A 14218-nucleotide genomic window follows, 5' to 3' on the forward strand; every position below is an offset into this window, starting at 1 on the left:
ATAGATAGATAGATAGATAGATAGATAGATAGATAGATAGATACTGGGTGCGATTTGCTGGGGGGGATCATCCCCCCCCTCTGGTTTTTATCTCTGCTGAAAAAAAATCCTCGGGGACAACCCCGTCAAAAAAACAAACAAACAAACCAAAAAAAAAGTTGACATGACAGGCATGTTGTGACACAGTTTTCTATGGTCTACATTGCACTCACTTTCAAAATGACCCGAAGTGGCAGCTTTGATGTTCACGAACGTCCCCAGCAAATAGATACATTGTAGATAATAACAATATCTTTGCGTTCTATGCAGGGATGCAAACAGCGCGCCTTTTGGCGGATGCCGCCTTTTTCACGGCCGATTTTTTTTTTTAGGGGGGGCGTTGGAGTGTCTGATTATAATTTCAAAGTAAATTCTGTATTAAAATTACTAAATAAGCAAATCCATTACAGTCCATGAAACAGGAAGTATAAGGATGAGAAAAAAACAGTTTAAATCGGAAAGCTGCGCACAATGTGAACTGCGCCATCAGAGCAAACTGTTCATTTAGTATTCATGTATTTTAGTGATTTTCGAGTCACTGTCCATTTAATCCGGAGGGAGAGAAACATCACAGCAACGCGACAAGCAATGCGAACTTTGTTGTGTGTTAGTGTTCGTGTATTTAGTCAGAGAGATAGGAAGATGAATTTACTATCTCTGGTTTAGTGTTCGTTTTCATTTAGTGTTATTCATTTGATATCATCGGATGTTATTGAGCTGTTAGCCTATTGTTACCTTAATTTTGTGACGTTTCATGATTTAAAAAAAAAAAATCCCCCCCTTCTGGTTTTTTGACAAATCGCACCCTGGATGGATGGATGGATGGATGGATGGATAGATAGATAGATAGATAGATAGATAGATAGATAGATAGATAGATAGATAGATAGATAGATAGATCAGGGAAATTATGTTACAGCCACAAGTTATCAGACAAGTGAAAAGAAAAAAGACACTCTATACAACATAAAATTGAATTTCAAGGGAAAAAAGATCCCAAGAACAAACCAACTATACAATCTCATCTCATTATCTGTAGCCGCTTTATCCTGTTCTACAGGGTCGCAGGCAAGCTGTAGCCTATCCCAGCTGACTACGGGCGAGAGGCGGGGTACACCCTGGACAAGTCGCCAGGTCATCACAGGGCTGATACATAGACACAGACAACCATTCACACTCACATTCACACCTACGGTCAATTTAGAGTCACCAGTTAACCTAACCTGCATGTCTTTGGACTGTGGGGGAAACCGGAGCACCCGGAGGAAACCCACACAGACACGGGGAGAACATGCAAACTCCGCACAGAAAGGCCCTCGCCGGCCACGGGGCTCGAACCCGAACCTTCTTGCTGTGAGGCGACAGCGCTAACCACTACACCACCGTGCCGCCCCCAACTATACAATATACAGATAAAAATCTAACAATTAAAAAAAAAATATATATATATATATATATATATATATATATATATATATAATACAATTTTTCAGTTTTCCCAAACCGCCACACAAATACAAGACCGGTCAAAAGTTTGTACACCCCTACTCATCATTTATAGGTTTTTCTGTATTTTGACTATTTTCTACATTGTCTACCAATACTGAAGACATCAAAACTATTAAATAAAATATGGAACATATGTGGAGTTACCGTATGTGCGAAACAAAAAAGTGTTTAAAAAAAACAGCGAAAGATGTTTTAGATTCTTCAAAGTATCCAGCGTTTACCTTGATGGCGCTTTACACACTATTGGCATTATCTTAACCAGCTTCATGAGGTCATCACCTGGAATGTTTTTCAATTAACAGGTGCCTCGTTAAAAGTTAATTAGTGCAATTTCTTACCTTCTTCATGTGTTTGAGATCAAACAGTAAATAATAAAAATACTATTAAAAGTAAATAGCCCGATTGCACAACTGTAGTCATCCATATTATGTCAAGAACTGCTAAGCTAAGTAAAGAGAAACGACATCCATCATTACTTTAAGATGTGAAGAAGTGTCTTTTAATGAATAAAAATAAAGAAAAAACATTGAATTAGAAGGTGTGTCCAAACTTTTGACTGGTACTGCCAGTTAAACAAAAGCCAGGTTCAACAGTTAAAGAAGAGTTCTGGTATATCTCTGTTTCTATTCACTGACAAATGAATGATTTTATTTCTTAATCAGTGTGCCTCAGACATGGAGTTCCTGGAGGTTTTGTTAGAAGGTCTCAACCGGGTCCTGTTGGTGCGTGGTGGTGGGCGAGAGGTTATCACCATCTACTCCTAACTCCCTTGCTGTCCCAGCTGTATTTGAGTAGCACTGATGGCGAAGCTGGGATTGGGACAGTGGCATGATGGAGGACTGGTGTTTCTGGAGAGACTGTGCAGTTTTGGCCTTGGTGGGGAAAAAGAGGCTGCCTCCCTTAGGCAGGAAGACCTTTCGGGCAGGACGTATAACCCAGACCAACGGACAAACGAGCACACCAAAACTATTGGCACTCATTGACTATCTATATTCATTTTATTTTGTATTTCTCCTTTTTTCTTCTACCATCCATGTCTGTTTATGTTCAGTGAAGAATATGTAATATCAGGAAATGCTCTATGTGCCGACTGTTATTGTTTTCTAAAGGAATCGAAACAGCCATGAGCATATTCATAAAACAGCCATGAGCATATTCAAATTACTAAGCGATTTTACATAGGCAATGCAGAGTTTTCAGTGGGAGAGGTAGAATTAGATTTACTGTTACTCTCAATGTGCTGCTTGTGACGAGGGCTGGAATAAAACACTTCAGATTGGTGGCTCTGATCACCACAGCAGCACTACATGTCGTTATGAGGAGACCTGGGCAGTTGTTCCCTTGGCCTTTGCACCATATGTTCATAAGGTTTTAGATTACAAAACAGTTATTTTATTTTTGCATTCACAGGCTGTTTCGAGTAATGCCGTTAAGGAATTACAACCTTTTGGTTGTCATTCTTTAACCATTTTTACACTTAACAACAGCAACACATTTGAACTCCGAAGATAATATTCCATTTAATATAAATGTTGCGTTGATGGTGTGATTTTTTTTTTTTTGTTCCTCCATCGATTTTCTTGCTATGACATTATTCTAAAGAGCCTTTGTCACCTTTGTTTTATATATACTTTGTCAAATCATCATAGTTCAGTCTACATCATTCTTTTATATTGTTTTTATTGTATTATTTGATTTTCTTTCCCCAGGAAAATTCTCACGATTCATTTTTAACTAGTGAGTATTTATTTGTTTCATGTACAGGGCTAGTTGTGATGTGTTTGCCAAATGTGTGCATGTTATTTTAGCGCATTTTATTTATGTGGATACATGCAATCATTTTGGTTCCTTCTTTTTTGTCACTAGCATATCATTCTCGAGCTGCTTAAGGGTTTACTTGGTTGATTTGTTTTTCTGAGATGTTAACTACGTCCCATCAGAGCAGCAGGAAAATAGCCATAATACTTGCACAAAGAACTTGGACAATCTTGATTTTAGTCGAAGTTTTAGACCAAAAATCTTCAAATCTTTCTTTTTAACAAGACTCTTCTTGAGAGTAAATGTTACATGTCAGAACTGAAAATATATATATATATATATATATATATATATATATATATATATATATATATATATATATATATATATATAATAAATGTCATCCAGTGGATCACAACGTTTTAAGCTGTCAGCATGGTTACAACCAAAGCCGTATTATTTCCCATCATTTACAGTCGTACCTGCCTTAACATCTGTGTGAGATGAAGGAAACGAACAACTGATCATTTTTAAATGCTGGACCACGTAATGTTTTTAGTGGTGACAATCGTACACATCATGTAGGGATAAATATTTAAAATCCAGGCTGCAGGTCATAATAGGTAGGTCATATAGCTTATGGTGCTGGTCACACTATTGGTCCCACTCCAAAAAATGTCATGTCTAAGCCCCTATTAGATCATGTTAGATATTTATCACCAAAAGCACAACGTCCTAATAGTGTTCATATAGTGTTCAGCTTGGGTAGCATAATTATTTTTTTATGATCTATTTCCAGGTAACGACAGTCACCCAAAACCTCCCATTTGGCCATATGCCATGTTGCATGCAGATATCGGACCAGATAGGAACTGTTCAGAGTTTTTGCCTGTTTGGTATAGCCTCTACATTTCTTGCTGGTTGGACCCCTAACAGTTTATCGTTTAAATGTGTTGTAAGATTCAAGCTGCATGTTGAATGCAAGTCTCGCCAGAAGCAATGCAAACCCATGGTTCTGTATGTGACATTTTCCATAAACAATTTTAAGTTATTTCTAGTAGGCTGCTGTGTCCTAATAGGTAAGAACCAGACTCATTCAAAGTGCTGTCTGAGAAGGCGGAGTCTAACATGCAGTATATAAGTGTAATACACAGACTTCTGAAACACTGAGAATTTTAAGATGTGCCATTTGACCAAAGTTCATTCGACTATTTTCCGTAAACATTTGTCACATACGGAATTTCAATTACCTCTGTAAGCAGTGTTCCAATTCTGCTGAAATTTTCAAGTTTTGCCACAAAAAGTGTGTTTACCTCGCTTGGATCATTGACAAGCCTAGGTAAAGTGAATTTTAGAAACATTGAGTTTACGCCACCTTCTTATTTGAAGCAGAAGAGCCTTCTTGTTGCTTCATTCAGATGCCTGGATAATGTGCACAAGGTCCCATTAAGCTCTCACTCCCTGTGATTTATTAACTTTAGGGTATTAGGAACTCAAAAAGGGGCGGCACGGTGGTGTAGTGGTTAGCACTGTCGCCTTACAGCAAGAAGGTTCTAGGTTCAAGCCCAGTGGCCGACTTGGGCTTTTCTGTGCGGAGTTTGCATGTTCTCCCCATGTCTGTGGGTTTCCTCCGGGTGTTCCGGTTTCCCCCACAGTCCAAAGACATGCAGGTTATGTTAACTGGTGACTACGCTCTAAATTGAGCGTAGGTGTGAATGTGAGTGTGAATGGTTGTCTGTGTCTATGTGTCAGCCCTGTGATGATCTGGCGACTTGTCCAGGGTATATCCCGCCTCTCGCCCGTAGTCAGCTGGGATAGGCTCCGGCTTACCTGCGACCCTGTACAGCAGGGGTCTTCAATCCTATCCACAAAGGGCCAGTGTGGCTGCAGGCTTTCATTCCAACCAAGCAGGAGCTACACCTGATTTCACTTGTTTAATCATTTCACCCTCGTCTCCAGTCAACAATCAAGTGAGCCTCCAATTTGGCTGTAATGAAAGCCTGCAGCTACACCGGCCCTTTGCGGATAGGATTGAAGACCCCTGCTGTACAGGATAAGTGGCTACAGATAATGGATGGATGGAAATCAAAAAGTATAGTACTGGATACATACAAGAATATTTCCATTTTACCCCTTGGGCAACATAATTGGGACCAGTAGCATGACCAGGGCCTTATACAGTAACAGAGTTGGAGTGAACATAACTATAGTCCGTGTGCTCATATGTTTTGGGGGTTTTTGTTTGTCTGTTTGTTTGTGTTTTTGTTTCAGCACCAATTTAGTTTAAATGTAAGGGCCAGACTCATAGGAAATCCTGTTTTGGTTTAGGAAGCGTGATAAGCTGGTATAACAAAGAAAATACTGTTTGAGCTTTAATTATTTTACGTTTTTAAGTTAATGTACTTGTCCTTTGTATCAAAATATGATTTGTGCCAAAAAACATACTGGAAGGTGTGTGTGTGTGTGTGTGTGTGTGTGTGTGTGTGTTTAGTTGTATTTACAGTCACGCACAGTAGATGGAGAAAATGTGTATGTGCAACATATAAACCTTGTAAAAGTGTGTTTCTATGATTGCAGCTTCCGTGGCATGAATTGTTTTCTTGTCAATAAGGTCTGAAACTTGAGTGAGAGAGCAAATTTGGATTCCCTACCATCATCTCTGCAGGTTTATGGCCTTGTTAGTATCCAATGCTGTTCAAGCCTGTGTGGAGAAAAAGGGATATATCACTGTATATATTTGAACAGTTTATTTTCTTTCCTTTTCTTTTAGTTGTGCAGTATTTTGTAACCTGAACATTTGCATTTTTCTGCAGTGCATCGTGATAGAGCTAGCTAGAGAAAGGGAATCCCTACAAATGGATGTTGATGAAGCGGGACTCTTTCTCTGGGGTTCAACATCCACGTTTCTATCCATTTACTAGTCGTCTTATCGTGTTGTCTGTGGTCATAGTCTCTGCACTTCAGTTATGTTATTCTAAGTGTTATGCTGAATTTTAGTGAAATGTGGCAAGGGCAATAAGTGTGTATAAGGTTTTGTGTTCTTGTTTTTTTTCTCCCTCCTTTTCTGTCAACTAAACCATTTGGAACATAGCATGTAGTGCTTTTGTGGTTCACTGGGAAAACTTTTCTATGGGAACAGGACAATAAACGGGCAATGGGCAATAAAATAAAAAAAAGTTCTCATATTAGGACCATCTGTTTGGTGTGGGAGAAGGTTTCTCTTTATGTTTATCAAGGTGAGGCACGAGCACATGGAATTTAACTAAATAGAAATGATGAGTGAGAAGCCATTGAACCAGGGACTGATGGGATTTACTGATATACAGCTACAAAAAGATCAGTCAGAGGCTCCATAATGATAATATTGTGGAGAGCTTAAAAAGTAGTGTCTCATTAGTTGCTTAAGAAAATTCGAAACCATTTTATGTTTGCTTAACCCTGATTCTGATTGGAAGAGAAGAGAGGTGTGTGTGAGTGAGAGAGAGAGAGAGAGAACATAGAATGTATGTGTAATATCTGTGGGCACTGAAATATGTAGCAGTATCATCAAAAATCTCTCAAAAAACTTCTCAGATCCAAAGTCCCTCATCATTTTCATTTCCAGAAGAACCACCTGTGTCTCACGTCCGCTGGGATAGACACACTCAACCAAAACCTGTAGTAGCCTTGTGCATATAATACAAGAAAGGCACCAATTGCAGCACATATGGATCCACAGTAGTGGAAAGAAACCCTTTAAATTACATTTGTGCCTCTGAATAATTTAAATTAAAGTACTGAAATGCATCTAGAGTCTTTGTCTCATTTGTCCTTTTTTTTCTATTCTTCTTCTTCTTCTTCTTTTGGCTGCTCCCGTTAGGGGTCACCACAGCGGCTCTATTCCACGTATTTGACTTGGCATAGGTTTTACACTGGCTGCATCATAATATTTAAAGAAGATATACATTATAGTACATCAGCTGATAATCAACTATCCTGTCACCTCAGGATTTGTAAACAGGAGGAACAACACACTAGAAAGGTTCCTGGTAGCATATATACCTCCACCAAGCCACATATACCCGTAGATAGAATGCCTTTATTGTCACTGCACAAATGTACAACAAAATTTAGTTCATCATAGGAGAGCAAAGCCTTTGCATACGGTACATGGGTACCGCCACTCTTGGGCACTTCAGTCCAAGGCCGTCCCATGTTAACCTAACTGCATGTCTTTGGACTGTGGGGGAAACCGGAGCACCCAGAGGAAACCCACGCACACATGGGGAGAACATGCAAACTCCACACAGAAAGGCCCTCGCCGGCCACTGGGCTTGAACCCAGACCCTTCTTGCTGTGAGGGAACAGTGCTAACCACTTACATTGCCGTGCCACCATACTGGATTTGCATCAAAATCTAATCGATCGTTCCTTGGTCCACGGCTCACCTTTCCTCAAAATGTCTTCAAAATCCATTCGCTATTTTTTGAGTTACGTTGGGAACAGGATTCTTTCACCTGACACAACCCTCCCCAATCTATCCTGGCTTGAGACTAGCACTAAGTATGCACTGTCTTGTACAACCCCAGTGGCTGGGTATTTTACCTAATCTAAAAGAAAATAAAGGTTCGCAACACTGTTATATGCTCCCTGTTTCGGACGCTCAGTCCTTCATTAAGTGCAACAAAGAACAGGTGTAGAGGGTGTGGTATAAATACCTAGGAAAGGGAAGGGGGTGTGGTGTGTGATACAAAAAAAAAAAAAAAAGGAATATATACAGAGTGGGCACCAAAGGGCACCTTTCCCAAAACATCATTTACAATCAACTAGAATAAATCTATGCAATATTTACAATCAGTTACTTCAGAGGTCATAAAACTATCTCTTCATCAGTCAGTCTTCAACAGATCTTCATCAGCCTCATGGCCTGAACATTGGAAAACAATTAAATACCATAAAAACCCACTACCCTTCCAGATTGTCTATATCATGAAAAAAATTATTAAGAATACAATAACACAAGGGCGGCACGGTGGTGTAGTGGTTAGCGCTGTCGCCTCACAGCAAGAAGGTCCTGGGTTCGAGCCCCGGGGCCGGAGAGGGCCTTTCTGTGCGGAGTTTGCATGTTCTCCCCGTGTCCGCGTGGGTTTCCTCCGGGTGCTCCGGTTTCCCCCACAGTCCAAAGACATGCAGGTTAGGTTAACTGGTGACTCTAAATTGACCGTAGGTGTGAATGTGAGTGTGCATGGTTGTCTGTGTCTATGTGTCAGCCCTGTGATGACCTGGCGACTTGTCCAGGGTGTACCCCGCCTTTCACCCATAGTCAGCTGGGATAGGCTCCAGCTTGCCTGCGACCCTGTAGAAGGATAAAGCGGCTAGAGATAATGAGATGAGATGAGACAATAACACAATCATACACTTGTTCAGTACAGTTGGTAGTCATAAGGAAACACAAGATGGAGAGTCCAACAAACTAAGATATACAAGTGAAAAGGCATCAATATTAAACCACATCTAAAGAAGTTAACCTACAAAAACGGTTTAATGTCAAACTCCTCATTTAAGCCTGCTGGAGACATAGTGCTAAGCGTATATATGTAGTAAGTCTCACGTTGCAGTAAAAGACGTTTATGGTTACCTCCTCTAGGGGGCTTGTTTACTTTCTCAATACCTATGTATTGAAAAAAGCACAAATTGTGGCCGGCCTTTTTAAAGTGCATCGCCACAGGGTTGCGCTCATCACCGCACCTGATGTTACTACACCCTACATAAGCAAGGCCACAAGGGCATCTTATGAGATATACGACAAAAGAGGTGTTACATGTTATGACTCCACGTATTTTTAGTGTTTTACCATTGTGTGGGTGTTTATATGTTGTGCACTTGGCTGTATAGCCACATTGGACACAATTAGCGCATTTGTAGTTCCCTTCTGGAATATCCAAGAAGGTGCGCAGTCTTTCTGGTGTGGTAGTATATGATTTAACCAACTGATCTACTACTTACGCTTAGCACTATGTCTCCAGCAGGCTTAAATGAGGAGTTTGACATTAAACCGTTTTTGTAGGTTAACTTCTTTAGATGTGGTTTAATATTGATGCCTTTTCACTTGTATATCTTAGTTTGTTGGACTCTCCATCTTGTGTTTCCTTATGACTACCAACTGTACTGAACAAGTGTATGATTGTGTTATTGTCTCATCTCATCTCATTATCTCTAGCCGCTTTATCCTTCTACAGGGTCGCAGGCAAGCTGGAGCCTATCCCAGCTGACTACGGGCGAAAGGCGGGGTACACCCTGGACAAGTCGCCAGGTCATCACAGGGCTGACACATAGACACAGACAACCATGCACACTCACATTCACACCTACGGTCAATTTTAGAGTCACCAGTTAACCTAACCTGCATGTCTTTGGACTGTGGGGGAAACCGGAGCACCCGGAGGAAACCCACGCGGACACGGGGAGAACATGCAAACTCCGCACAGAAAGGCCCTCTCCGGCCCCGGGGCTCGAACCCAGGACCTTCTTGCTGTGAGGCGACAGCGCTAACCACTACACCACCGTGCCGCCCTTGTGTTATTGTATTCTTAATAATTTTTTTCATGATATAGACAATCTGGAAGGGTAGTGGGTTTTTATGGTATTTAATTGTTTTCCAATGTTCAGGCCATGAGGCTGATGAAGATCTGTTGAAGACTGACTGATGAAGAGATAGTTTTATGACCTCTGAAGTAACTGATTGTAAATATTGCATAGATTTATTCTAGTTGATTGTAAATGATGTTTTGGGAAAGGTGCCCTTTGGTGCCCACTCTGTATATATTCCTTTTTTTTTTTTTTTTTGTATCACACACCACACCCCCTTCCCTTTCCTAGGTATTTATACCACACCCTCTACACCTGTTCTTTGTTGCACTTAATGAAGGACTGAGCATCCGAAACGTCGTGCTATTAAAAATAAAATAAAAATGGGGGCATATAACAGTGTTGCGAACCTTTATTTTCTTTTAGTTATCTTCTGTTTGGTTCAGCACCTGTGCTACTGATGTGCGCGCATTCTCTGCTTTTTTGTATTTTACCTAATCTCCATGACTGTGGGGGAAACCGGAGCACCCGGAGGAAACCCACGCAGACACGGGGAGAACATGCAAACTCCACACAGAAAGGCCCTCATCAGCCATGAGATTCAAACCTGGAACTTTCTTGCTGTGAGGCGACAGTGCTAACCACGACACCACCGTGCCGCCCTTTATTTGTCCTTTATTTCTATTGCCAGCCATAATTTATTCAAACAAATTTATTTTAGTAAAAGAGATCAAATACTGTATGAAAGCATGACTTTGTAAAAGGTACATTCAGAACATTATCTGCAAAAAGTCCTTCATAGCTCCTTATAATTTGGTGCACCAGATGGCACCAGATCCTCCACAAAGAAATAATACAGGGTGTTTCAAAAAAAATTTGAGATCGTTTCACAATCTAATAACTTTGCTGATTCTCGTTCAATTGACCTCAAATTTTAACAGCATGTATGGAAACAGATCAAAATTTTATGTTTAATGTTTTTTGGGTTTATCTTTTTCGGTATAGAAATGCCATTCACTGGAAAAGAAAAGGTGTGTGTGTTAGAGTACGCTCGGACACAGTCGAACAAGACTGTGCAGCGTGCATTTATGAGAGAATTCTCTAAAAATGCACCAACTACAATGAAGATTTGGAAACGGCACAAAAAGGTCAAAGAGGAAGGCTGTGTGTGCAGGGCGAAAGGATCTGGACGACCACCAGCATCGGAAGAGACGGTCGAGCGGGTTCGCAAATATTGAAAATTTGTGAAATCGTTCATGGACTCCACATACCTTTGAATTTCTCATTCAAATTTTGAGGGATAATTCTTATATTGCTCAACATTAAGCATGTTCAGTTTCATTTGCCGAGACTATGTAGTTTCTGGGATATTTACATCTCAAATCATATCTTTTTTTTTTTGAAACACCCTGTATAATGACCAGAATTTTGGCATCACAACAAGGTGAAATTAGCCCCCACGTTTAACACAGCAGAAGAGATATTTCCTCATGGATATCCCCTGGAAACTTTCATTTTGTCACCATGAATCACCATGCTTAAAGTATTAGCAATAAATGGTTCGTGGTATGGCCAGTAATTCCAGCAGCAGCAAGCTAGAAGAAGAAGAAGACTTTGTCACATGCACACTCAAACATAGTGAAATTTGTCCTCTGCATTTAACCCATCTGAAGCAGTGAACATAAGCATGCACACAAACACACACACACACACACACACACACACACACACACACACACACACACACACACACACACACACACCAGTGGGCAGCTATGCTACAGCGCCCAGGGAGCAGTTGGTGGTTAGGTGCCTTGCTCAAGGGCACTTCAGCCCAAAGCCGCCCCATGTTAACCTAACCGCATGTCTTTGGGGGAAACCGGAGCACCCGGAGGAAACCCATGCAGACAGGCCCCCGTAGGCCACTGGGCTCAAACCCAGAACCTTCTTGTTGTGAGTGGCGACAGTGCTAACCACTACACCACTGTGCTGATAATACTAGCTGTTTTGAAGTTTAAGATAAATACAGCTCCTCTCTTCAGGGTTCACTCCCAAGCCATTCCCTCAAACACACACCTTTTCAATGCAAAATTTTACTTCAAGATAGGACGTTTGCTGATTGGCATGATTGTCAGGCAAGAAAAGATGCCTCATTTTATTTATTTGGGAGTCACTGATGGTCCAGATCATTAACTCTGCCAATTTGGTTGGAGGAGGTTATGTTTTCGCCTCCATTTGTTTGTTTTCTGTTCCCAGCGTAACTCGAAAAACAGTGAAAGGATTTTGATGAAATGTTGAGGAAAGGTGAACCATGGACCAAGGAACGATTGATTAGATTTTGATGCAAATCTGAAGATGTGGCTTGGTGGAGGTGTACACTCTACCGAGCGCCTTTCTAGTTTGCTATTATTTTTTGTTCCTCCTTTTGACAAATCCTGGGGTGACAGGATAGTTTATTATCAGCTGATGTACAATAATGTAGATTGTTACATATTATTCAAAAATCACTGACCCTACCTTTAACTTTTACCAATATTGTTTCTTAAAATACAACTGCATGCATCATGACTGATACTGGACGAACAGTAGGAGTCCAGCATAGCCTCCGTGGACAATACAGTGGATGTAAATAAAGCATGTATCTCAAGCCTGTGTTAATACAGACTACACTGAACACTACACATAAACTCATGGCAACATCTGGCAACAAGCAGTGAAGATATGTGATCTGCTCCAAAAAAAGAAATACTAAATTTAACTATGACTCAATGCTTTATTGTACTCAATAATTATAAAAACAGCTGCTTCCCTGGTGTACACCTTGTACAGTTATTGTTGTGTTTATATGCTACCTCATCCTTTTCACCCTTGTAAACATCCTGTGCTAACTCAGACAGAGAAGAGGTAATCACTTGAAATCATAATGTATTCCCTATTTAAGAGTACATACTTTGTGTTTTATTTTGTTTGTCCTACTGTTCATTATAAGAATAGTTTGGCCAAAGAAGAGGGTTGGCGACTGAAGCTAGAAAGGTGATTTCATTCACAAACTAGAAGGGCACTCAATAGAGTGTATACCGCCTCCAAGCGGGGCGGCACGGTGGTGTAGTGGTTAGCGCTGTCGCCTCACAGCAAGAAGGTCCTGGGTTCGAGCCCCGGGGCCGGCGAGGGCCTTTCTGTGTGGAGTTTGCATGTTCTCCCCGTGTCCACGTGGGTTTCCTCCGGGTGCTCCGGTTTCCCCCACAGTCCAAAGACATGCAGGTTAGGTTAACTGGTGACTCTAAATTGACCGTGATTGTGAGTGTGAATGGTTGTCTGTGTCTATGTGTCAGCCCTGTGATGACCTGGCGACTTGTCCAGGGTGTACCCCGCCTTTCGCCCGTAGTCAGCTGGGATAGGCTCCAGCTTGCCTGCGACCCTGTAGAAGGATAAAGTGGCTAGAGATAATGAGATGAGACCGCCTCCAAGCCACATATTATCAACATCAAAATCAAATTACTTGAACCTAGGATAATATTAAAGGTATACACCAAATTTCATCCAAATCCATTCACTACTTTTTGAGTTACGTTGGGAAAAGTCGAAAAAAAAATCCACAATCCGCATGGGGGAGAGCAAGAAGACTTGGTACAGTTTGTCTCATCTCATCTCATTATCTGTAGCCACTTTATCCTGTTCTACAGGGTCGCAGGCAAGCTGGAGCCTATCCCAGCTGACTACGGGCGAAAGGCGGGGTACACCCTGGACAAGTCGCCAGGTCATCACAGGGCTGACACATAGACACAGACAACCATTCACACTCACATTCACACCTACGCTCAATTTAGAGTCACCAGTTAATCTAACCTGCATGTCTTTGGACTGTGGGGGAAACCAGAGCACCCGGAGGAAACCCACGCGGACACGAGGAGAACATGCAAACTCCACACAGAAAGGCCCTCGCCGGCCCCGGGGCTCAAACCCGGACCTTCTTGCTGTGAGGCGACAGCGCTAACCACTACACCACCGTGCCGCCCTGGGACAGTTTGTATTCCCATCAATTAATTTCAACCAATCAGGTTTCAGATGACATCAGAAGTTAGATGTTGCTCCAGTAACCAACTTCCTTTGGAGCCACAAAGCTGGACACTGCAGTCAGGTTTGTGCAGTTCACTATTTTAATCAACCAAAACTTATATTTTCTACTTCAGTCCACCTCCATTCTATGCTGTAATGGGTGCTGGGGAGTTTGGGATTTGTTAGGAATTAAAATCTGTAGCCAAGAATTACCAGATATAGTATTAGTTATTAAACTTAAACTCTGGGGAAAAACATTTAAGGATTTTTTCAAAATGGCCAGATGGCG

General features: G+C 41.2%; 1 protein-coding gene across 4 annotated transcripts in view; it reads left to right on the top strand.

Moving 5' to 3' along the window:
• Nucleotides 1–7098, top strand: part of slc12a7b (solute carrier family 12 member 7b) — a 150547-nt gene extending 143449 nt beyond the window's left edge. For all 4 annotated transcript variants that reach the window (XM_060922449.1, XM_060922450.1, XM_060922451.1 and 1 more), the window contains one exon: nt 2221–7098. In XM_060922449.1, coding sequence (XP_060778432.1) covers nt 2221–2312 — 92 coding nt within the window. In that variant the 3' untranslated portion in view covers nt 2313–7098. The remainder of the gene's footprint in view (nt 1–2220) is intronic.
• Nucleotides 7099–14218: the final 7120 nt, after the last annotated feature.

Source organism: Neoarius graeffei, chromosome 5 (genome assembly GCF_027579695.1).
Source record: "Neoarius graeffei isolate fNeoGra1 chromosome 5, fNeoGra1.pri, whole genome shotgun sequence".
NCBI lineage: Eukaryota > Metazoa > Chordata > Actinopteri > Siluriformes > Ariidae > Neoarius > Neoarius graeffei.